At 40.9% G+C, this 27,107-nt stretch overlaps 1 protein-coding gene across 8 annotated transcripts in view; it reads left to right on the forward strand.

The window, feature by feature from the left end:
- Window positions 1-27,107, forward strand: part of ift80 (intraflagellar transport 80 homolog (Chlamydomonas)) — a 229,393-nt gene that overhangs the window by 166,648 nt on the left and 35,638 nt on the right. For all 8 annotated transcript variants that reach the window (XM_072572726.1, XM_072572721.1, XM_072572724.1 and 5 more), the window contains one exon: window positions 11,254-11,318. In XM_072572726.1, coding sequence (XP_072428827.1) covers window positions 11,254-11,318 — 65 coding nt within the window. The remainder of the gene's footprint in view (window positions 1-11,253; window positions 11,319-27,107) is intronic.

Below are 27,107 nucleotides of genomic sequence, written 5' to 3' on the forward strand. Positions count from 1 at the left end.
TTATACAGCGTTAGTCTTTTATGTAGCATGTGTACATGCAAAATGTCGTCCCATCCCCAATACACATACCATAAATTATACAATCCTAAGGAATCTAAATATTCTGCAGTTACTATAGTCAAAATAGATTTTTATGCAAAGTCAAAGCTTTACAACTGATGAATATTGTAGAAAATGGAAATTTTTCTTTCCCCTTTGAAACTATCTGTGCTGTTAGGTGGCACGGTGGCTCAATGGTTAGCACTGCTGCTTCACTATTCCAGGGACTAAGGTTTGATTTTATCCTTGGGTGACTGTCTGTGTGGAGTTTGTACATTCTCCCCGTATTTCCTCCCACAGTCCAGTGATGTGCACGTTATGTGGATTGGCTCTGCTAAATTGCACATAGTGTCCTGGGATGTGCAGGATAAGTGGATTAGCCAAGGTAACTGTGGGGTTATAGGGATAGGGTGGGTCTGGGAGGAATGTTCTTTGAAGGATCATTGTGGACTCAATGGGTTGAATGGCCTGCTTCTACACTTTGGGGGATTCTGTGAGCTAGGAGGAAGTGAGGACTGCGGATGCTGAAGAGTCAGAGTTCAAAAGTGTGGAGCTGGAAAAAGCACACCAGGTCAGACAGTGTTCAAGGAGCAGGAGACTCAACGTTTTGGCATAGGCCTTTCATTAGGAATGTGGAAGAGTGAAGGGGGCTGAGAGATAAATAGGGGGGTGAGGGTGGAGCTGTAGGGAAGGTAGCTGGGATGGCAGTAGGTGGATCCAGGTGGGGGAGGGGTGATTGTGATAGGTTGATGGGGAAGGTGGTGTGGATAGGTGGGAAAGAAGATGGACAGGTAGGTCAGGTCAAGAGGGCGGTGGCTAGTTGGAGAGTTGGATCTGGGATGAGGTGGGGGAGATAGGTGGGGGATGAGATTTGAAAACTGTTGAGGTCAGTGTTGATGCTTAGTTTTGGCTTAGGGTCTTCCTCCACCGCCAAGTCAAAGACACCTGCCAACTGAAGGAAGAACATCTCATCTTCTGCCTCAACAGCATCAACATTGACCTCACCAGTTTCCAAATCTCCCCAACCCTGCCACCTCATCCCAGATCCAACCCTCCAACTCGGAACGCCCTCTTGACCTGACCTACCTGCCCATCTTCCTTCACACCTATCCACTCCAATTTCCCCACCAACCAATCACAATTACCCCCCCCACCTGCATTCACCTATTGCCATCCCACTTAACTTCCCCACAGCCCCACTGCCAGCCTCCTATTTATCTCTCATACCCTTTCCCTTCCACATTCTATGAGTTAGAATAATGTCTTTACCTCCTTTGTTTGTATGATTTTAAGCCTTATTATAATCAACCCAGTTAAATTGGGTGTCTCTTTAATCACTATGCATTTAATATTTTTCTTATCACTGGGGTTTCAGCTTGCATGATTCATATTCTGCAATTACTCTTCCTTCCTTCATTTTAGCAACTATTTTAGAGAGTGGAACTATGCCCAGAAATATCCTTTTCTTCACTAAGATTATAAATATATAAGAATATTCTCCTTTATAAGTCAGGGGAACAAATCAATCAGTTAAGATGCATAACTAGGCATCTACACTGGCAAAGTATACTACAGAGTGAAGATACGGCAGCAACACCTATGATTCTAGCATTTCATCATAATTTGGGAATATAATAAGTTAAAATAGAAAATTTACAGCCATGACAATGAACATACTATGTGACCATAAATTTGAGTAGGGTTATAATGTTAAATAGTGAAAGATTTTTGCTAGTGATGAATGAATCAGGAACAAAATGTGTGATTAGATTTAGTACTAAAAGCCTAAAGGAAGACGGTAGAACATAAGAAAGTAAGAAATAGCAGCAGGAGTTGGCCAGTTTGTTCCTTGAGCCCGTTGTGCCATTCAGTAAGATAATTGCTGGTCTGATCTTGGCCTTAAATCCATTTTCCTATCTTTGCCACATTAATCTTCACTCTGTAATTCAAAGACAGACTACCTAATTAGGCCTTGAATGTATGTAATATTTGAGTGTACAATGCTTCTTAAAGTTGAGAATTCCAAAAATTCATGAAGAAAATATTCCTCCGTATCTGTTCCAAGTGTTGTTCACTGTCTGACCCAGGGATCTCACCTCCAATCTTTGAAACATAAAGGTCATGTCCCCACCCTGTCCCTCCCACTCAAACATTCCTGGGATTAGGACAGCACTGGATTAAGTCCAGAGCAAAGGTTTCCTTATAAAATAGAAAAGTAAAAGTTTTCCCGACTTGAACTAAATTGAAAATCCGGTGACTCTGGAAATTCCAAACAACAAATGAACAAACAATAATGGCATTTCTTGACTCTGCCCCTATCAGCTACTCTTGACGCTGGATACCAAGGGGTCAAAATGTGGAATAAATATTTCTTGAAAAAATAAAAGCACCTATGGCTCTTCCAGGAGGTCAAAAATTCAAACAAAGGTAAAATAAGACAGCCCTGTTCTTGGGGCACCAACCCGAAACAAACACAACTCAAAGGCAAAATAGAAACAAAAAGATTTACTAAATCAAAATGTTATTGTTCAGGTTTATGGTGCCCCCAGTCCCCATGGCACCCATTGGTCACGAAAGGCCTTGACTGTACCGGTGAGCACCATGTGCACCCACTCCAGGGACCCGAATACAGCAGGGACCTCTCCTCATCCACTTCTCTAGTTGATGTATACTTTCTTTCTCACAAGCCACCTCTCCACTGCTCTTCTAGGTACTGTTGACTGCTTGGATCAGAGTTCACCTCTCAACATTGTCTAATTTTCTCTTAAATGAAGCAATCCTCACTGCCTTGATCACTTTGATAATAACTGACTATGTAAAGAAATGTCCTTTAACCTCTATACTCGGTCTCAGTCACAATTTTCCTTTGATGATCCTTCATCCCATGCAAAAGAAATCAGCCTAAACAATCTATTTTCGACCTTTTTAAAATGCCATTAAATCTTCATAATGATAGGCCTACAAGCCAGGGAGGAACATGTCCCAATTTGCAATTTATTTATGAAAACTAGTTTTATTTTCCAATAGAAATGTTTATGAAATTTTGAATTGATCAAATAAATGTTACCAATTTTCCTTTGGAGGAAAATCTGGTTTGCGTTATTAAACAAAGTTTCACCTTACTAGGTTATTATTCAACACTATTTACAGGGTTTACTGGATAAGATATATGGGTAAATTTTACTTTGGCAACCTGTGACTAGTGGAGTACCACAAGGATCAGTGCAAATGCTTGGCAACTTAAACTCAAGATTAATCACTGCTAAAAAGAGACTGCATGTAATGTATCTAAGTTTACCAATGATGCAAAGCCTGGTGGGAGTATGAGCTGTGAAGAGGACATAAAATAGGCTGCAAACAGAAATGTATTGATTAAGTGAATTATTAAAAAGACACTTTATATGGACTTAAGCTGGAGGACTTAAGTTTTAAAGGATTGTGGAAATAGCTTTTTATCAAATTTTGTGGAAGTATCTGGAATGGTGTGATTAGTGGCTTGACTGTTCATGCCAGAGCAAAAGACTCCAGAACATTCTAAGCTTTATCTTTTTGCCTTCAGTAACCCTATGACCAAAATGCTTTTTTTTCAGGAAGCAAATGAATCTATTTTTTCACCTTTAAGTCATCTATGTATGTTAAACATGTATAGCATCTTTATTGAATAAATTTGCTTTGTATGGTAACCATTAATTGTGTTTAATAAGGAACCTGGTTGATAGATCTTGTTGTAGATAAGATATAGATAATACTTATTTGACCATCTTGGTAACAGAAAAAATATTTTTCTGTTTTATGTTGACCCATGGGGTAATGAAACTGGAACAACAGTGTACTTCTCTAGCCTTGGTTATAACATAAAAGTGTAGGCTCACAGTGACATATCCAATCAGCACTAATAATTATAAAGAATTAAAGGAAATAAAAGGTTCATTGTGCATTATTAAATCAAAGTGATTTCGCCAGTCTCTAAGACTACTCTGGCAAAGGAAGATTTATCCTCAAATAATTTTTAAAGAATAACTGAGGTTAGGCGAATTAAATTGACTTAGAAGTTAGGGTTAGAGTTAAAAGTACAGCCTAAGAAAGCACATATAATTGAAGTAATAGCACAACATTGGACATTGAAAGATCAACAATGCAAAGCAGATGGTGAGACTATTGAGTTAGCAAGCATTCAATTACAGATGGAGCAGCTTGAAATAGAAAAGGAAGTGGAAATTTTTAAAAATCTTGAACTTGAGAGAAAAGAAGGCGAATGAGTATTTCGGAACTTGGAAAAAGTAAGTGAAAGAGCATTTCAGATAAAGGCCTCTTACTCTGGGGAATATTCTTACAATGGATGATATAAGTTTAATACAACACCCAGTAGGATGCAGTTTAAATTTGTGGAAAATCTATGAAAGGAGCACTGAGGCATTTTTCTATTTTTATTGAAAAGATCGCTAAAATGATGATATGGCCGAAAGAAAACTAGTCATTGCTCATGCAAAAGAGGCTGATTGGAAGAGTGCATAAAGTTTTGTGCCATGCTTTCTGAGCAAGGTTCTGTAGATTATCAGGTGTCAACAAAGCTTATTCTTGGTGCATTGAGTATTTTGTTCCTGATACTCATAGGTAGAAGTTTTGGAAATCTGTAAGCAAGCTGTACAAACTTGTAAAGAGTTTGAGAGGGTAAAACAACTTGGAGTGTTAGATGTGGGCATTAAAATAGAGGCTAATTATGCGACCCTTTGGGAAGTAACCTCTTGGAAGAAATTAAAAATTCACTCCATCCATTCGGAGCAAACTCACGTAGAAAACCTGAAGGTTGTGACATCAAGATAGGCTGCTGAGCTGGTTGACAATTAAAATCTGATCCACAAATCCAAACCTTTTTTCTATCCAAACCCCTGAAAGATAGAAGGTAAAACAAAGGTAAGTAGACACGGTTGGGAAGAGACAGATTTCCTCCTCACGCCAAAACGGAAAGTGCTGCAAATGAACATGATATCCGATGGCCCACATTTTTCCATTGTCACAATATGGGACACCTTTATGCAGATTGCTGGAAGCTGCGGAGCAGATCTGGGGAAAGTACTGAAAGTCAGTTACCCAGTTGGCTAGAGGGCAAGTTTGTAATGCAGAGTGATGCCAACAGCTTGTGTTCAGTTCCCACACTGGTTAAGGTTACAATGAAGGACTCTTATTCTCAGCCTGAGGCATGGTGACCCTCAGGTTAAACTACCACCAGTCATCTGTCTCAAATGAGACAACAGCCCTATGGTCTGGTAAGACTATGGTGACTGTATTTTGCCTTTACTCACAGGGAATAATTTTTCAGGATTGAAGGTTGCAGCTTCTACAGTAATAACAGAAAGACCAAATGAAGCAAAGTGAAGGAAACAGAGACTTTTCAGGAAAGGGCTCCTGGGATTTTTTCTTCATGCACAGTGATGCAAGCAGAAGCTAAATAAATCCTATCATTAGAGATCAGATTGTTTCCAAAGTCAGATATTTGGTTATCTGGTGCTTTATTTGAGGATTTGGATAATCCAAAGGAAAAGCATAATAAGGCTTCTTCGACAAGGTTCAGCAAGCAGTCCAGAATTATATAAGGTATCCCAATTGACTCAAACTGAAGTTGAAACTGAAAACATTCGAGAATGCTGCAACATGAGAAATGGGACTTTGATGAGAAAGTGGAGATCTCCTCACAAACCAGTGATAAAGAGTAAATGGTGGTTTAACTGATCATCCACATATCACCAAGAAATATTAAAATATGTTATGTTCACTGGAAGCTACAGTGCAAATCAGGGTACAGAAGGCTATAGCAGAGAAAAAAGCCTTGATGGAAAGCACAACAAAGCAGTTTGTAGCTCTGAAATTCTGATGGGTGGAATGTGGGAGCATGGAGCATATTTTTACTGGCCATGTCTTTACAAAAGCTTGCTGCAGTTTTATAAAATGTGCCACAACTGTCAGATGATGGGAAAAACATGTCAAACAGCCCAATTGACCCCTTTAATTCCCATACTAGTTTTTGAGGAACAATTTAATAGGGCATTGGTGGATTTTGTTGGACCCCTACAAAAAACAAAATTAGTACGTCATTATATCTTTGCTATCACGGATATGGCTGTTCAATTCCCAGAGGCCATACTCTTAAGAACAATCACTGCTGAAGTGGTGCCATGGAAGTTAGCCCAGTTTTTTACTCTGTAGATTGAATGGAAATCTGGTGAGATCAAGACTTCGATATCATGTCTATTTTTCAAGAGATTATGTGTAGTCTGGATACAACACAGTTTAAGTCTTCAACATACTGCTCACAGATGCAAGGTGATAAACAGGGCATAAATATTCCCATTATATGAATACTTGAAGTTATTTTGTTTGCCACTCAGGATTTACCTAATGAGTCATTTTAGAGCCATAGAGTCACAGAGATGTACAGCATGGAAACAGACCCTTCGGTCCAACCCGTCCATGCCAACCAGATATGCCACCCAATCTAGTCCCACCTGCCAGCACCCAGCCCATATCCCTCCAAACCTTTCCTATTCATATACCCATCCAAATGTCTCTTAAATTGGGTGGCACAGTGGTTAGCACTGCTGCATCACAGCGCCAGAGACCTGGGTTCAATTCCTGCCTCAGGCAACTGTCTGTGTGGAGTTTGCACATTCTCCCCGTGTCTGCGTGGGTTTCCACCGGGTGCTCTGGTTTCCTCCCACAGTCCAAAAATGTGCAAGTTAGGTGAATTGGCCATGCTAAATTGCCCGTAGTGTTAGGTGAAGGGGTAAATGTAGGAGAATGGGTCTGGGTGGGTTGCTCTTCAGAGGGTCGGTGTGGACTTGTTTCCACACTGTAAGTAATCTAATCTAATCTAAAAAAAAAGTTTCAATTGTACCAGCCTCTACCACTTCCTCTGGCAGCTCATTCCATACCCCTACCACCCTCTGTGTGAAAAAGTTACCCCATAAGTCTCTTTTATATCTTTCCTCTCTCACCCTAAACCTATGCCCTCTAGTTCTGGACTCCCCGACACCAGAAAAAAGATTTTGCCTATTTACCCTATCCATGCCCCTCATAATTTTGTAAACCTCTATAAGGTCACCCCTCAGCCTTCGACGCTCCAGGGAAAACAGCCCCAGCCTGTTCAGCCTCTCCCTATAGTTCAAATCCTCCAAACCTGGCAACATTCTTGTAAATCTTTTCTGAACCCTTTCAAGTTTCACAACATCTTTCCGATAGGAAGGAGACCAGAATTGAATGCAGTATTCCAACAGTGGCCTAACCAATGTCTTGTACACTTGTACAGCCGCAACATGACTTCCCAACTCCTGCCCTCAGTATTCTGACCAATAAAGGAAAGCATACCAAACACCTTCTTCGCTATCCTACCTGCCTGCAACTCCACTTTCAAGGAGCTATGAACTTCCACTTCAAGTTCTCTTTGTTCAGCAACACTCCCTAGGAATTTACCATTAAGTGTATACGTCCTGCTAAGATTGGCTTTCCCAAAATGCAGCACCTCACATTTATCTAAATTAAACTCCATCTGCCACTTCTCAGCCCATTGGCCCATCTGATCATGATCCCATTGTAACCTTTGCTGTCCACTACACCTCCAATTTTGGTGTCATCTGCAAACTTACTAACTATACCTCTTATGCTCACATCCAAATCATTTATATAAATGACAAAAAGAAGTGGGCTCAGCACCGATCTTTATGGCACCCCACTGGTCACAGGCCTCCAGTCTGAAAAACAACCCTCCACCATCACCCTCTGTCTTCTACTTTTGACCCAATTCTGTATTCAAATGGCTAGTTCTCCCTGTATTCCATGAGATCTAACCTTGCTAACCAGTCTCCAATGGGGAAACTTGTCGAACGCCTTATTGAAATTCATATAGATCACATCTACCACTCTGCCCTCATCAATCCTCTTTGTTACTTCTTCAAAAAACTCAATCAAGTTTGTGAGACATGACTTCCCATGCACAAAACTATGTTGACTATTCATAATCAGTCCTTGCCTTTCCAAATACATGTACATCCTGTCCCTCAGGATTCCTTCCAACAACTTGCCCACCACCGACGTCAGATTCACTGGTCTGTAGTTCCTGGCTTGTCCTTACCACCTCTCTTAAACAGTGGCAGCACGTTTGCCAACCTCCAGTCCTCAGACACTTCACCTGTGACTATCGATAATACAAATATCTCAGCGAGAGGCCCAGCAATCACTTCCCTAGCTTCCCACAAAGTTCGAGGGTACACCTGATCAGGTCCTGGGGATTTATCCACTTTTATGCATTTCAAGACATCCACCACTTCCTCCTCTGAAATATGGACATTTTTCAAGGTGTCACCATCTATTTCCCTACATTCTATATCTTCCATGTCCTTTTCCACAGTAAATACTGATGCAAAATACACGTTTAGTATCTCCCTCATTTCCTACGGCTCCACACAAAGGCCGCCTTGCTGATCTTTGAGGGGCCCTATTCTCTCCCTAGTTACCTCTTTGTCCTTAATGTATTTGTCAAAACCCTTTGGATTCTCCTTAATTCTATTTCCCAAAGCTACCTCATGTCCCCTTCTTGCCCTCCTGATTTCTCTCTTAAGTATATTCCTACTGCCTTTATAACCTTCAAAGGATTTACTCAATCTACCGTGTCTATACCCGACATATGCTTCCTTCTTTTGCTTAACCAATGCCTCAATTTTTTTAGTCATCCAGCATTCCCGATACCTACCAGCCTTTCCTTTCACTCTAACAGGAATATACTGTCTCTGGACTGTCATTATCTCATTTCTGAAGGCTTCCTATTTTCCAGTCGTCCCTTTACCTGCAAATATCTGCCCCCAATCAGCTTTTGAAAGTTCTTGTCTCATACCGTCAAATTTGGCCTTTCTCCAATTTAGAACATTAACTTTTACATCTTGTCTATCCTGTTCCATCACTATCTTAAAACTAATAGAATTATGGTCACTGGCCCCAAAGTGCTCTCTCACTGACACCTCAATGACCTGCCCTGCCTTATTTCCCAAGTGTAGGTCAGGTTTGCATCTTGTTGGTGCATCCACATATTGAATCAGAAAATTTTCTTGTACACACTTAACAAATTCCTCTCCATCTAAACCCTTAACACTATGGCAGTCCCAGTCTATGTTTGGAAAGTTAAAATCCCATTCTATAACCACCCTATTATTCTTATAGATAACTGAGATCTTACAAATCTGTTTCTCAATTTCCCTCTGTCTATTAGGGAGTCTATAATACAATTCCAGTAACTTATTTCTCAGTTCCCAGATAACTTCCCTGGATGTATTTCTGGGAATATCCTCCCTCAGTACAGCGTTAATGCTATCTTATCAAAAACATCACTCCCTCTTCTCTCTTGCCTCCCTTTCTGACCTTCCTGTAGCATTTGTATCCTGGAACATTAAGCTACCAGTCCTGTCCATCCCTGAGCCATGTTTCTGTAATTGCTATGATATCCCAGTCCCATGTTCCTAACCAAACCCTGAGTTCATCTGCCTTCCCTGCTCCCCCACCCCCCTTTCATTGAAATAAATGCAGTTTAATTTATCACTCCTACCTTGTTGTCTGCTTTGCCCCTGTCTGCCCTGACTGTTTGACCCGCTTCTGTTCTCAACTGTGCCAGTCTTAGATTGATCTCTTTCCTCGCTATCTCCCTGGGTCCTACCCCCACCACACACACACACACCCCCCACCCCCTACCCACCTAACTATTTTAAATCCTAGCAAATCCTAGCTTTAGCAAATTTCCATACCAGTATATATTTTCTCCTTCCATTTTAGGTGCAAACAGTCCTTCTGGTACAGGTCACTTCTACCCCAAAAGAGCTTCTAATGATCCAAAAATGTGAATCCTTCTCAAATACACCAGCTCCTCAGCCATGCATTCATCTGCTCTATCCTCCTATCCCTACCCTCACTAGCTCATAGTGCCGGGAGTAATCCAGATGTTACTACTCTTGAGGACCTCTGTTTTAAATTCCTGTCTAACTCTCTGTAATCTCCCTTCAGAATCTCAACCTTTTCCCTTCCTATGTTGTTGGTTCCAATGTGTACAATAACCACCTGCTGGGCCCTCTCCCCCTTGAGAACATTCTCACCCGCTCTGAGACATCCTTGATCCTGGCACCAGGGAAGCAAAACACCATTCTGATTTTTCACTCCTGGCCACAGAAACATCTGTCTGTACCTTGGACTAGAGAGTCCCTTAACACAATCGACCTCTTGGAACCCGACGCACCCCTCATTGTATTACAGCCAGTATCAATACCAGAAACTTGACTGTTCGTGCTACATTCCCCTCAGAATCCATCACCTCCTACATTTTCCAAAACAGCATACTTGTTTGAAATTGGGATAGCCACAGAAGACTCATGCACTACCTACCTACCTCTCTTCCCTTTCCTGGAGTTAACCCATCTATGTGACTGTGTCTGCGACTTTTCCCATTCCCATAACTGCCATCCATCACAATCCTTTGCTCTTGTAAATTTCTCTTTGCCTCCGTGTCTCCAACCGATCCATTCCATCTGATAGGATTCGCAACCAACAGCATTTATAGCAGATATAATCCTCAGTAACCTGTAAACTCTCCCTAAACTCCGACATCTAACAAGAAGAGCATATCACTCTACCAAAGGCCATTTTTGCTCCTTCACAATCTACAGACCCAGAAAATAGCACCATCTTATTCCTCTACAAAACACTGCTCCACATTAAGTTAATAGTTATGGCTTATATTTTAAGTTTATTCAAGAGACATATCTCAGTAAAACATATTATAAAGAAAAAAACTCACTCTAAGGCCACACTTAAATATTCACTTATCTGTTTCTGTGCTGTGACTTCTCCCAAACAGCTTCCTCCAAGATTAGTTGTGAATTTCAATGCTTGTTAATTTTCCCAGATGCACTCTGATAGCGATACATGAATTCAAACAGCTAAGGCAGTAACTGTGCAGGTTCACTGCTGTGTCAGTTTCTTTCTCTCTCTCTCTCTCTCTCTGTCTCTCCTGCACTGACCTCACCATGTGCTTCCTTTGTCTGTTCCTCTCCCTTTATTTGCAAAGGAAAGTTTCTTCCTTTATTATCTTGTAATATATTTATGGTATATAATGTATAATATATTTATCCTTGCAAGTACATTAATTAATTCATCACCATATATTTTGTGATCTTGTTTCAGTAATCTATCTTATTGATGCAATCTCTGGAAAGCCCCTTGGTGATGGAAAACCTCTTGTTCACAAGGTATTTTGTTGTGATAAATAGAAATAGCTCACCCAGGCTTTATTATTGTATTGTTCTATTTTGTTCACATAAAAATGATATTATACCAAGTAACACTGTTCAACAAATAAAGGTCAAGAGGTTAGTGAGGAACAAAGTATCATTGATGTATACAGTGGTGTAACTTTACAGAATATATCTGCAATGAAACAAAGGACACAGGAACAGAAGCCATTCGGCTTGTGAAGACTGGTCCGTCATTCAATGAAATCATGATTGATCTGGTTGTACTATCAAATCCATTTTCTGGTTTCCCATCTTTAAACCTTGACTCCCTTTGTCGATCAAAAATCTCTCAAATTCTGCTTTGAATAAATTCAATAACTCCGCCTGTATTGCTTTTAGTGAAGAGCTTTGAGAGAAAAAAATGTTTTCATCTTCATCTTAAAAGGGTGATCTCTTCTTCATAAATTGCATCCCCTAGTTTTAGTTGAAAAGGGTGGCATTGGCAAAGCACAGCAGGTCAGGCAGCATCCAAAGAGCAGATGAGTCAATGTTTCGGGCATAAGTCCTTCATCCCTCGTGGTCTTCCAAAGGAAAATACATGTCAGGATTTTCCATTTTCGATAAAGATTTCCCTCACGCTGGAAAGTTGGTGAGACATCTGACATGTCATTTCAGAGTAATGCCCTCCATAGCTTCCTCCAATCAGGTAGTTTGTAGGGCGCCAGCAGGTCTTTCTCTGAAATGAAGTCTCTGGAAGTTGAAATGCTGCCCACTGTCAGCTGTTGGCCAGTGAAAAGCCAGCAGCTCTTGCACTCAGCAGCACCACCATGAAGGCCATGGCTACTACGAGGGGAGATCTGCCGACACGGGGACCAAAGGGCCAACTAAATGCTTTTTGGTAGAATGGGAAGAGGTTTTGAGGATTGCGGAACATGGGGAGAAATGGGCCAGAACAGTCAGATGCAAGTGCAAGGGAGTAGCATTCAACAACAACCGATTAGGTCTATGTTTAATCCTTCAATCATGCACAGATCAGTGCAGATCGATGGACCTCCTATTAACCACCTCCAAGCTTGTGTCCTATTAATGATAGCAGGCTGGCTATTTTTTCTGCTGGCCCAATTAGTTGATAGCTATAATGCCTCAGTGTAATTACAGCCAGAGTGCTGTTAGGGCTGGAGTTCCATGATTTTGACCTAGTTTGAATGAAGGAAGAGTGATATATTTCCCAGTCAGGATAATGTATCATTTGGAGGTAGATGTGCAGGTTGTTGTGTTCCCATGTTTTTCTATCGTGTCCAGCTAGATGGTAAGGTTGTGAATTTGGTTGTTGTTCTCTAAAGAGTTTGAGTAATTAAAGCAGTGTATTTTATAGATGATACACAGTGCTGCTATTTTACAACAGTAGTGGTGGGGACTAAATGTTGAAAGTGGTAATGGGGTGTCAATTAAGTGGGATGCTTTGTCCTAAATATTGCCAAGCTTCTTGAGTAGATTTAAAGCTGCACTCATCCAAGCAGATGGAACATATTCCATCACATTCTTAACTTTTAACTGTCTTCTATTGAAACTATGAGTGGCATTAAATTTGCACCTGTAAAACCAATCTGCCTTTTTAAGCAACTTCCAAGACATTTTGGTCTAAATTTTCCCTTTAAAGTCAATAACAATGCATCAGGAAAATTACCAGCTCTGCAAACAAGAAAGTGGCCTAGTTGGTTAAATTTTCTTTCTGGTAGGATGGGGGTGTTTTATTGGAATTAGACTGGAAGAATTCAGAGACAACCACTGAGGCAATTGGTTGTGGAGATGGCCTGTGGGAAAGAACATTTTGGTGATCTAATTGTGAAATTAAACCATCCACCACAAATCCTATCAGACAATCTTCAGGCCTATAGAGTCATGGAGATATACAGCATGAAACAGACCCTTCAGTTCATGCCATTAGATATCCTAAATTAATCTCGTCCCATTTGCCAGCATTTGGCCCATATCTATGAAAACTCTTATGCACACATTTAAATGTTATAATTGTACTAGCCTCCACCACTTCCTCTGCAGCTCATTCTATAAACGCACTACCCTCTGCATGAATAAGTTGCATCTTAGGTCCCTATTAAATCTTTCCCCTCTCACCTTAAACCTATGCAGTCTAGTTTTGGACTTGCCCACCTTGGGGAAAAGATCTTGTCTATTACCCTATCCATGCCCTTCATGATTTTATAAATCTCCATAAGATCACCCCTCAGCCTCCAACAGTGAAAATTTTCTGAACCCTTTCAAGGTTCATAACATCCTTCCTATAGCAGGGAGACCAGAATTGCACACAATATTCCAAAAGTAACCAATTCCTGTAGGGCCGCAACATGACTTCCCAACTCCTATACTCAATGCACTGACCAATAAAGGCAAGCATACCAAATGCCTTCTTCTCTATCCTATCTACCTGCGACTACACTTTCAAGGAACTATGAACCTGCACTCTAAGCTCTCTGTTCAGCAACACACCTCTGGATCTTTCTATTAAGTATATAAGTCCTGCTCTGGTTTGCCTTTCCAAACTGCAGCGCCTCACGTTTTCTGAAATTAAATTCTGTCTGCCACTCCTTAGCCCATGTGACCATCTCATCAAGATCCCATTGTAATCTGAGGTAACCTCCTTTGCTATCCACTATAGCTCCAATTTTGGCATCATCTGCAAACTTACTAACCATTCCTCCTACAATTTATATAAAATGATGAGAAGCAGTGGACCCAGCACCGATCTTATGGCACACCACTGGGCACAAGCCTCCAGTCTGAAAAGCGAGCTCCACCACTATCCTCTGTCTTCTACCTTCAAGCCAGTGCTGTATCCAAATGGCTAGTTCTCCCTGTATTCCGTGTGATTTAACCTTACTAACCAGTCTACCAGAAGGAACCTTGTCGAACGCCTTACTGAAGTCCATATAGATCACATCCATCACTCTGTCATCATCAATCCTCTTTCTTGCTTCTTCAAAAAACTCAGTCAAGTTTGTGAGACATGATTTCCCACGTACAAAGCCATGTTGACTACCCCTATTCAATCCTTGCCTTTCCAAATACATGTACATCCTGTCCCTCAGGATTCCTTCCAACGACTTGCCCACCACCAATGTCAGGCCCACTGTTCTATAGTTCCCTGACTTTGCTTTACAACCTTCCTTAAATAAGGCACATCAGCCAACCTCCAGTCTTCCGGCACCTCTCCTGTGGCTATCAATGATACAAATATCTCAGCAAGAGGCCCAGCAATCACTTCCCTAGCTTCCCAGAGAATTCGAGGGTACACCTCATCAGGTCCTGGGAATTTATCCACCTTTATGTGTTTTAAGATATCCAGCACCTCCTCCTCTGTAATATGGGCATTTTTCTAAGATGTCACCATCTATTTCCTCACATTTGTATCTTTCATGTCCTTCTCCACAGTAAACACTGATGCAAAATACTCGTTTAGTATCTGCCCCATTTTATGCGGTTCCACACATAGGATGCCTTGCTGATCTTTGAGAGGTCCTATTCTCTCCCGAGTTACCCTTTTCTATTGAATGTATTTATAAAATCCCTTTGGATTCCCCTTCACCCTATTTGCCAAAGCCCCCTTTTTGCCCTCCTGATTTCTCTCTTATGTAGACTCCTACTGCCTTTATACTCTAAGAATTCACTTGATCTCTGCTGTCTATACCTGACCTATGCTTCCTTCTTTTTCTGAACCAAAACCTCAATTTGTTTAGTCATCCAGCATTCCCTACACTTACCAGCCTTGTTTTTCACCATAACAGGAACATACTTTCTCTGGACTCCCCTTATCTCATTTCTGAAGGTTTCCCATTTTCAAGCTATCCCTCTACCTACAAACAATCACCCCAACCAAAGTTTAGATTAGATTCCCTCCAGTGTGGAAACAAACCCTTTGGCCCACCAAGTGCACACTGACCTTCCGAAAACTAATCCACTCTGATCCATTCCCCTACTCCCTACTAATGCACCTATCACTATGGGCAATTTAGCATGGCCAATTCACCTGGCCTGCATACCTTTGGACTGTGGGAAGAAACCGGAGCACCCAGAGGAAATCCACGCAGACACAAGGAGAATGTGCAAACTCCACACAGACAGTTGCCCAAGGTAGGAATTGAACCCGGGTCCCAGGCACTGTGAGGCAGCAGTGCTTAACCACTGAGCCACTATGCCGCCCCGTCAAAATAATTCTTGCCTAATAGCATCAAAATTGACCTTCCTCCAATTTAGAACTTTAACTTTTAGATCCTGTCTATCCTTTGCCATCACTATTTTAGAATTATGGTCGCTGGCCCCAAAGTGCTCCTCCACTGACACCTCAGTCACTTGCCTTGCCTTATTTGCCATGGGTAGGTCAAGTTTTGCACCTTCTCTAGTAGGTACATCCACATACTGAATCAGAAAGTTTTCTTGGACATACTTAACAAATTCCTCTCTATCTATCTAAACTCTCTATCTATGGCAATCCCAGTCTATGTTTGGAAAGTTAAAATCCCCTACCATTACTACCCTATTATTCTTATAAATAACTGAGATCTCCTACAAATTTGTTTCTCAATTTTCCACTGACTACTGAGGTGTAGTACAATCCCAATAAGGTGATCATCTCTTTCTTATTTCTCAGTTCCACCCAAATAACTTCCCTGGATGTATTCCCAGCAAGTACAGTTGTAATGTTATCCCTTATCAAAATGCCACTTTCCCTCGTCTCTTACCCTTCCTTTCTATCCTTCCTGTAGCAATTATAAACTGGAACATTAAGCTGCCAGTCCTGTCCATCCCTGAGCCATGTCTCTGTATTTGCTATGATAACACAGTCCCATGTTCCTAACCATGCCCTGAGTTCATCTGCCTTCCCTGTTAGGCCTCTTGCATTGAAATAAATGCAATTTAATTTATCAGTCCTAACTCGTTCTCTGCCTTGTTCCTGCCTGACCTGACTGTTTGACTTACTCCTTTTCTCAACTGTACCAGTCTCAGTTTGATCTCTTTTCTCACTATTTTCCTGAGTCCCACGCCCCCACCTTACTAGTTTAAATCATCCTGAGCAGTTCCAGCAAATCTCCCTGCCAGTTTATTAGTCCCCTCCAATTCAGGTGTAACCTGTCCTTTTTATACAGGTCACTTCTATCCTAAAAGAGATTCCAATGATCCAAAACTATGAACCCTTCTCCCCTGCACCAGCTCCTCAGGCACTTATTCATCTGCTCTATCCTCCTATTCCTACCCTCACTAGCTCGGAGCACCGAATGTAATTCAGATATTACTACCCTCAATGTAATTCAGATATTACTACCTCTTTTTAAATTCATGCCTAACCTCCTGTATTCTCTCTTCAGGATCTCATTCATTTTCCTTCCTTTGTCATTAGTTTCAATGCGTACAACAACCTCCTGCTGGCCCCGCTCTTCTTTGAGAGTAATGTGCTCTCTCTCTGAGATATCTTTGATCCTGGCACTTGGAGGCAACACACCATTCTGATTTCTCACTGTTGGCTGCAGAAACTTCTGCCTGTGCCTCTTGGCTAAAGAGTCCCTATCACAATTGAATGCTTGGAACCTGACGTAACTCTCGTTACATTACCCAGTTTCAGTACCAGAAACTAGGCTCTTTAATGTATTTATAACATCCCTTTGGATTTTCCTGAACTCTTTTCACCAAAGCTATTTCGTATCCCCTTTTTGACCTCCTGATTTCCCTCTTATATCCACTCCTAAAGCCTTTATACTCTAAGGATTCACTCGATCTCTGCTGTTTATACCTGACATATGTTTCCTTCATTTTCTTAACCAAAACCTCAATTTCTCTAGTCATCCAGCATTCCCGAAACCTACCAGCCTTGCCTTTCACCATAACAGGAACATACTGTCTCTGGACTCTGGTTATCTCATTTTTGACAGCTTCCCATTTTCCAGCTATTCCTTTACCTGTGAACATCCATCCCTAGTCAACTTTTTAAAATTCCTGCCTAACACTATAAAGAAAAGGCCTTTCTCCAATTTAATTTTAGATCCTGTCTATCCATTTCCATCATTATTTTAAAACTAATAGAATTATGGTCGCTGAACCCAAAGTGCTGCCCCCACTGACACCTCAGTCACCTGCCCTCCTTATTTTTCAAATTTCGGTCAAGTTTTGCACCTTCTCTAGTAGGTACAACCACATACTGAATCTGAAAAGTTTCTTGTTCACACTTAACAAATTCCTGTAGATCTAAACCCTTAACACTATGGCAGTCCCAGTCTAAGTTTGGAAAGTTAAAATTCCCTACCATAACCACCCGATTATTTTTAAAGGTAACTGATCTCCTTGCAAATTTGTTTCTCAATTTTCTGCTGATTATTGGGGATCTATAGTACAATCCTAATAAGGTGATCAAACCTTTCCTATTTCTCAGTTCCACCCCAAATACCTTCCCTGGACATATTCTCAGGAATAACCTCCGTAAGTACAGTCATGATGTTATCCCTAATCAAAAATGCCAACACACCCCTCCCTCCCCCGAACAAAATTCTCTCCTTCCTTTAGCATTTGTATCCTGGAACATTTAGCTGTCAGTCCTGTCCAACCATGAGCCATGTCTCTGTAATTGCAATGATATCCTAGTCACGTGTCCACAACCATGCCCTGAGTTCATCTGCCTTCCCTGTTCAGCCTCTTATATTGAAATAAATGCAGTTTAATTTATCAGTTCTACCTCATTGTCTGCTTTGTTCCTGCCTGCCCTAACTGTTTGACGTGCTCCTTTTCCCAACTGTACTAGTCTCAGACTGATCTTTTTCCTCAGTATCTGTCTGGGTCCCCACCCACCCCTGCATCTTACTGGTTTAAATCCTCCTGAGTGGCTCTACCTAGTCTGTCGCCAGTATGTTAGTTCCCTTCCAATTCAGGTGCAATGCATCCTTCTTATACAGATCACTTCTACCCCAGAAGAGACTCCAATGATCCAAAAGTGTGAATCCTTCTTCCCTGCACCAGCTCCTCAGCCACACATTCACCTGCTGTATCCTCTCATTCCTACCCTTACTACCTCATGGCACTATGAGTAATCCAGATATTACTACTTTCAAGGATCTCCTCTTTAAATTCCTGCCTAACTTCCTATATTCTCTGCTCAGAATCTCATCCTTTTCTCTTCCTATGTTGTTAGTTTCAATATGTACAACAACCTCCTGCTGGTCCTTCTCCCCTTTGAGAATATTCTTCACCCTCTCTGAGATATCCTTGATCCTGGCACTAGGGAGGCAACACACCATTCTGATTTCTCGCTGTCAGCTGCAGAAACGTCTGTCTGGACTTCTGACTAGAGAGTCCCCTATCACAAACTATCGTTTGGAACTTGGCATGCCCCTCATTACATTAGAGCCAGTCTTGGTAGCAGAAACCTGGTTGTCCATGCTACTTTCCTGAGAGTCCATCACCCCCTCCATTTTCCAAAACAGCATACTTGTCTGAGATGGGTATAGCCACAGAATACTCCTGCATGACCTGCTTCCCTCTTCTACCTTTCCTGGAGGTGGCCCATCGACCATCTATCTGCAGTTTTTCTTCCTTCCTACAACTGCTATCCATCACACCCCCTAACTTCTGTAATTTCTTCATTGCCTCTAACGGGCTCTCCAACCAATGCTATAAGATTCGCAATCAAACACACTTCCTGCAGAAATAATCGTCATAATATGGAAACTCTCCCTAATCTCCCACATCCGACAGGAAGAGCCCATCACTCTACCAAAGGCCATCTTTGCACCTTAGTAATTTGCAGACCCAGAAAATAGCACAGTCTTACTGCTCTAAAAACCGTTGCTCTAGGCTAACTTAGTACCTATGTTTTAGATTTTTAAAATTTAATCAAAAGACATATCTCAATAAAACATATAAACAAAAAAACATTCTACTCAGTATTGGAGATTTACAAAAAAAATGATGAGGTCACAATTAAAACTGTCCACTTAGCTGCTGCCCTGCTCTGAGCTCTCCCACATTGGTTTCTTCAAGATCAGCTTTCGTATCAACTAACTGAATTTCGCGGTTTGTTAATTTTTCTTAGATGAACTCTGATGTCCAGAGGTACTTGAAATCAAACAGCAGAGGGAGTGGCTGTGCAGATTCACTGCTGGGTCTGATAGCAGTGTAGGTTTCTTTCTCCGTTTGAATCACTTCCCATGTGGTCACTGCTTTTGCCTCTCTTCCTCCTTAAGCTGCCGTTGTTTTGATCATTTTTTTCCCAAAGTTCCAAAACAATGCAACAGCTTTTAAAACAGTAATTACTGCTGCTAGAATTCAAGGAAATCAGCTTCAATACTGAAAATATCTCAAAAAAGGAGCAGCTCTTATAGCCACAATGTTTTCCCGTCCTCCATCTTGGATGACCCAGAATCCATATGTCTACAGGCAGATGAAATGGAAAGTTTTTTTTTGTTTTATCGCTACAGGGAGTTGTTCCAAAAAAAACCTAACAAATTCAAATGCCTTGAAAGCTTTAGAGTTCCCTTGAGACATTAATAGTTCCAATGTGCTTGATAATTGTAGTGAGTTCATCTAGGTTTTAAGCATTCCAGCATACAAATTAGGAGGAGGTACGAACCACTTGGCTCCTCAGCTTGCTCCACCATAACATCATGGCCAATCTGATCACACTACATTCTCAATAGCCTTTCACTGTCTTACTTATCAAGAATCAATATATCTCTGCCTTAAACCTATTCAAAGATTCTGCTTCCACCACTTTTTGAGGAAGAGAGTTCCAAAGACTCATGGTACTGTGTGAGAAAAAGAACAATTCTCATCATCTTTGTCTTAAATGAACATTCCCTTAGTTTTAAACAGTCACTGTTAATTCTAGATTTTCCCAAAAAGAGACATTTGCCCTAACAGGACCCCTAATGATCTTTTTTGTTTCAATCAAGTTAACTCTTACACTCTACCAGGTACAAGTCTGATCTTCTTCTCACAAGATATAAGTTTAGTAAACCTTTCAATGTATTTTCATCCCTCTTTAAATAGGGAGACCAATACACTGCACAGTACTGTAAATGTAGTCTCACCAATTCTCTATATAATTGAAGCATGACCCACCCTATTTTCGTATTCAATTCCAGTCATTTTAGACATTAACTTTCTGTTGGGTTTCCTGATTTGCTTTGTATACCTGCATACTAACCTTTTGCGATTTATGCATTAGCATACCCAGATACTTTTGGATGTCACAGCTCTGCAATCTCTCATCATTTAAACATGCTTTTACTTGTTCTTCCTGCTGAAATGGATAATTTCAGCTGCTCCCACATTATACTGCATTTGACAGACCTCTGCCTATTCACTCAATCTGGCAATATTCTTTTGTATCTTCCTTCGGTCCTCATCACAAGTTACTTTCTCAACTATATTTGCGTCATCCATAAATTTAACATCCATACTGTAGGTTCCCTCATCAATATCATTTGTAAAAATTGCAAACAGTGAGGCCATAGTACTGATCTTGATGGCACACCACACATTACATCTGTAATAAAACAAAGAACTGCAGATGCTGGAAATCTGAAAGATAAACAAAATGCTGGCAAAGCTCAGCAGTCTGCCAGCACTTGTGGGGAGAAAGCAAAGTTAACATTTCGAGTCTGGTGATTCTTTGCTCACATCTTGCTGAGCAGAAGCTGATACATTTATGTTATTCTGTCTCTTGTAACAAGGTGTTCTTCTACCTATGTTACCCCTACACCATGAGCATTTATTTTCCGCAATAATCTTTGTTGTGGGACTTTGTCAATGCACATTTATCTCTAACTTTCACCATCCCAGAGGGCTTCTAACCTCTCAAAAAGGCTACCCTACTTTTCAAAATAAGTGGCAGCATTAAATTATCTCTTGAAATGTTTAAAAACCACATCATGATTTGGATATCTCAGCAGTGAAAATTGGGTCTGTTTGAAGGCGGATACATTTTACCATGTATAGCTGTCTGTGTAGACCACGGTTGAGCAAAGTATGACCTGCCACGCCCCAATCACTGGTTAAAAACGGTAGGTGACGCACTTTTAGGGTTTTGTGGGGGTGGGAGGTGGGGGTGTTGGTGCAGGCAGGACTACTGCAGTCAAGGCTCTGGCACTATGTTGACTTAGCTGTCTTTCTCTTTGTGAAAATTCAGGTCATTCTCTCTGTCTATCTAGAAATCACAAATAGAAGTCATCTGATTTTCTGAAATCCATTTTGATTGGGCACTGTGCCCATTATTCTATACTGCTTTATACATAAAATGTACAGTATCAACTAACTAAGTATCTTTATAGTGTTATGTAACCATTATTCTTAAACAATGGGAAACTGGCATGCCAATTGCAATATTCAGCTGCAGGTACGGCTCCTTTGTTCTGTCAACTGCTCTAAAGTGTTCAATCCCAGCCCAGGATCTGGCCTCATTATTTATATCTGGTTTGACATTACCATGAGATGAAAATTCCAAAGCGAGTTCCACATTTCTAGGCATAGTTGCCAGCACCCCTAATTTTCCAATCCTGTTGGCCTTACTGGATTCTCTGCTTCCTTTGTTGCTGACTCCTGCCTCAGGCTGACGTATGATGGCTACCCTCTGCTTTACTTTCATACCTTCCCTTTCTAGTCATCTTGAGTGTCCTACATTAGCCACAGAGCACATCACCCCCATATCACCATTTGCCCCCCTTCCCTGGTAACAGTGTCCCAGTGCCACCTTGGCCATTGATACTCTTCTATCTTATTGATTGTTTTTCACTCACCGGTTAGGGCAGGTTACTGAAAAGGGAACTGCCTCACTCTCAGCTTTTCCTTTATGCTTCTTTCTTCCTTTTCCCAATACTGATTGGAACACCTAGTTTGGAGGTGCCGGTGTTGAACTGGGGTGTACAAAGTTAAAAATCACACAACAGATCCAACAGGTTTATTTGAAAGCACTGGTTTCAGAGTGCTGCTGCTTCATCAGGTGATTGTGTAGTATAAGATCATAAGACAGTTTTTTAAAATTAATTTCTGGACCAGGTTTCACCATTAGCAAGTTATTTAGTTACTGGCATGTTTTTTCAGTACTTGATAAGACTGGTTTTGATCTGTTGCATATTTCACTGCCCCAATTTAACTTATTTCACCCAATTGACTTGATTCACTTTAATGCGTCTGTTACATAATGGCATACAAAGCCTCTTGTACCACACAACAAGATAATTCCTTAGAATGGTGCATGAGCTAAGAATTTGTCTGCACGTCTGCAACTTGCCTTTTCATTTGCAAGTGACTCAATTTAAAAATAACCAGCAGCTAGCTTTAACTTAGGTAAAAAAAACAGATGGCATACAATGTTTAAATGCAGATAAAGATAAAGGATACTGTAAAGATGAAATTCAGTTCAATCCTTTGAGATGGCATTGCAGGCCCATCAGTTTGTAGTTGAAGTGCTAATCGTCTGGAATGAAGAGTTGAAGTTGAAGATTGTATTCAGAATCTGCCATGGATTCTATGTTGAACAATCAAGTGAGTCATAGTTGGAGCATCTTAAGGGAATGGGTGAGGGTTGTTTTTACTTAACTGGTTCTGCCAGCACACCATGTTCATAAAACCGCATTGTGATAAAAGAGGAAGCAGAACTTCTTCAAAAAAGTATTTTAACCTAATTATATTTGAATGCTGTAGCCCTAAATTTTGCAACCATCTTTAATGCAAGGGTAGTAGGAAATCTCCTTAAGTTCAGAGCATTGGTGATTTCAATGCCATCTCTATTAGCAAACACTGTAATGTGGAGGAATGACAAAACATCTTTGGATACCAATTTACAACTTTTTGCCTGAAGTTACAGTCTGATTTACCCTATAATAACAGTGATTGCTATTAACTTCACTGTTATTATGACAGCCAAAATGTCTACAACAGTAAATGTGTCTGTTCACAATCATTTTTTTATTTGCTTGCTTAAGTATATATTGCTGTCAGAGGTTTTGATTGAACACAGAGTATAGACAGTGTTACAGCCTAAGGGAAAGTTGCAACAATCCTAAAGATCTATGGCAGTGAACTGGGACAAATTGCAAACAAGAAAAGGGTGCACAGTATGTTGAAACTCTGGTGTTAATTGTATGAGTTATTGTTTTCCTGAGATATATATCCTAAACACTATGAAATGTACAACTTCAACAATAATGTAAGAAATGTTATTTAAACGGCTGAAGTACTGCTCGTAACATTTAAGTTTCAAGTGTCTGCAGTGCTTGCTTATTCATTAAACTAATGTTTTAGAAAGATTGGATATTGCAATACTAATTCAGTTTTCACGTTGCTAATTAAAATAAGCCAGTAGAACTGTGCCAAATGTGCATAAGTTCATTGTTTGTTTAGTGACATAGGAGATAGTGATTTTGCTTTGGTTTGATTTCACAAAGCCAAATTTGAAGTTTATTGTTAAAAGGTTGATTTAGCAGCAAAATGACAGGAAAGAACCAGTAGAAGAGTCAGCTAGAAGGCAGTGGCAGTGTATTTAATTGTGTATTAAATCCACAAAAAGTAAGAGCTCCTCTCTTTGTTACCTTTCAAAATTCTGTTGAGATATTGATTTATTTCAGATCTTATATATTTTTGACATAGGTACCACAGTTTGGTAAATGAATTTGACAGCTCATTTGCACTCTTCGACCTAACCTTTGATAGCTAAGTCTTTAAATTGGTAAACCCAGAGAAATTAGTTCCACATTCTCAGTGGGGAGAAGAGAATAAGAACACATGCTTGTGTCATGTGTGGGGGTGGATGAGATTGAGTGAGGGGATATTTTGCATGCAATAATGAGAGTATTAGAACATAAGCCTTGGTTGAAGTGGTGCAGTAAAACAGGCAGAGTGAGTGTAAGGTTGTAGTAAGTGGTTAGTACTGTTGCCTCACAATGCCAGGGGCCCAGTTCGATTCCAGCTTTGGATGACTCTGTGTGGAGTTTCCACAATCTCCCTGTGTTTGCATGGGTTTCCTCTTGGTGTTGCAGTTTCCTCCCATAGTCCAATGATATGGAGGTTAGGTGGATTAGTCATGCTAAATTGTCCTGTGTCGTCGAGGCATGTGGATTAGATATGGTAAATATGAAATTACCAGGCTCGGGGTCTGGCTGGGATGCTGTAGAGTGTGCCAGTGTGGACTCGATGGGCCAAATGGCCTCTTTCCATACTGTAGGGATTCTGTGTTTCTCAAATAGTGGCTGTTATCCCAGAAAAGGTCATTAACTTCATTCCTACACAGTTGTAGATGGCTAAGATTGCAGTGACCCAGCCCAGCTGAATCTATACTGTGGCCTGTACTGCCAGTCCTGGGGAAGTGGGGAGCCTTCTCTGTATCATCCTATCGACCTTGACTTCCAGGTCCCTGTCCACAAAGCAAGATGGCAAATTCCCCTATCCTCTTTCCCTTCCATCTTTCAAATGTCAGTCACCATACAAGGTAGTTTTGGACAGTCAGCACTTATTTGGGTGCACAATGACTTTTTAAAGATGGCGTGGGCTCCAGGGATATTGGTCTATTCCAGGGTATCACAGGAATGGCAAATTCTTCCAGATGTGGTGAGTGGTTAGGATCAATCAAGCATCAAATGAGCATACTGTCATAGGGACATACTTAATGAGGTAAGTTTGTGATGGTATGGTGAGAAATATCGCTGGGCCTTGAAGAGTAAAACCATTGTGAAACTTGACAAAATTGACACACGGTCAAAATGTGATAAGATTCAGCCCCTAGTCTGATTAATTGTGTTTTCTCTGTTTTTATTTATTCAACAGTGGTTAGTAGCATTAAGAGAATTGACATGACAATACAATCCCACCAGGGTGAGCTGAATTCACAAATTAAAGGCTAAAATGACACATTACTGAAGCATTCTGGACTAATGGGCTTATCCATTCTATTGGTAGTTCAGCTGCTTTGTACTATGAACTCAGCAACTCCTTGAGATTACTTCTGCTTGTCATCAGCTCTCATTGTTTTAAAAAAAGGACAAAAGTAGACAGAAAAAATTTTGAAAGTTAATCATAATTCTTTACAACACTTAATTTTTAACTTTGCATCTTGGAGGTGGATCCCATTGGCTGGAGATCAAATTTGAAGGCCAATTTATCAGACCTTTGAGGCCAATGTATATAAGGATTGGCAAAGATAAACATATTACACATTTCATTGTCAAGCTAAACGTTTGACAACGTTTAGCGACAAATTATTTCATTATGTAACAAGTAACTCAATCTCTTAAAACAAGATAACATAACTGCTGCACTCTAGTGGTTCAATTCAAATAAGTTTAAAAACTTCTCTTTCCATCATCACTTTCTCATTAAAATAAACCCAAAAGAACTGCGGGTGTTGGAAATCAGAAACTAAAACAGAAATTGCTGGAAAAACTCAGTAGGTATGGCAGCATCAGTGGAGAGAAATCAGAGTTAATGTTTCGGCTCCAGTGACTCTTCTTCAGAACTGATGATGGCTGGGAAACTGTTTGTTTTTATGCAGAAGATAAGGTGGTGGGAGGAGGTTAGGAGTGATAGGTGAGGTAAGATAGGTGAGTATAGAGTCCAAAGAGAGAGAAGAACAGTGGACAGACAAAGGGGTGGAGAACAGTCAGCCTGGGAGAATGAATAGCTTTTAATGGGGACAATTAATAGCTAACAATGGATTATGTGTAATAGCAGACCACATGATAACAAGGACTTGTATGTGTGGTTTGGGATAAAGATATTGGAGAAGGTACCTCTGGCACTAAAGTTATTGAACTCAATATTGAGTCCAGAAAGCAGTAGAGATACCAAATGGAAAATGAGGTGCTGGTCTTCCAGCTTGTGCTGAGCTTCACTGAAACAGTGCTGCAACTCTGAGGCGGAGATGCTAGCCAGGGAACACAGTGATGTGTTAAAGTGGTAAACCTGGAAGCTCAGGGTCTTTTTTGCGGACAGAATGTAAGTGTTCTGCAAAGCAGTCACCCAGTCTATGCTTCATTTCACCAATATAGAGGATACCATATTGAGAGCAGCGAATGCAGTAGATTGGATTGAGTGAAGTGCAGAAAAAATGCTGCTTAACGTGAAAGGTACATTTGGGCCCTTGGATACTGAAGAAGGAGAAAGTAAATGGGTAGATCTTATACCTTCTGCAGTTATAGGGAAAGTGCGGTGGCCCTGTGGGGGGTTGTTGAGTGTGAAAGAGGAGTGGACTAGAGTGTTCTTGAGGGAGTGGTCCCTGCAGAAGGCTGATAAGAGAAGGGAGGGGAATATGTGTCTGGTGGTGGCACCCCACTGGAGGTGATGGAAATGGTGACTAATGATCCTCTGGATGTGGATGCTGGTGGGATGGTAGATGAAGATAAGGGGGACTCTATTGTGGTTGTGGGAGGGAAGAGAGGAATGAGGGCTGAAGTGCAAGAGATGGATTGAAACTAGCTGAGGGCCCTGTCAACTATGAAGCTGGGGAATCCTCGGTTGAGGAAGAAGGTGATCCCCTCATTGAAGTTGGCATCATCAAAACAGATGCATCGGAGATGGAGGAACTGGGAGAATGGAATAGAGTCTTTACAGGAAGGTGGGTGTGAGGATGTATAGTCAAGTTAACTGTGGGACTAGGTCAATTTGTCAATAACAACTCATTATTAGCCAGTAATACTTCCCATTATCATGTATTCATTCTCCCAGGCTGACCATTATCCAGTCCTTTGTCCAACTGTTCTTCTCTCTCGGGTTCTATCTCCACCTATCGTTTACTCCTTACCACCTCCCCTC

The sequence above is a fragment of the Chiloscyllium punctatum genome, chromosome 6 (assembly GCF_047496795.1).
Source record: "Chiloscyllium punctatum isolate Juve2018m chromosome 6, sChiPun1.3, whole genome shotgun sequence".
NCBI lineage: Eukaryota > Metazoa > Chordata > Chondrichthyes > Orectolobiformes > Hemiscylliidae > Chiloscyllium > Chiloscyllium punctatum.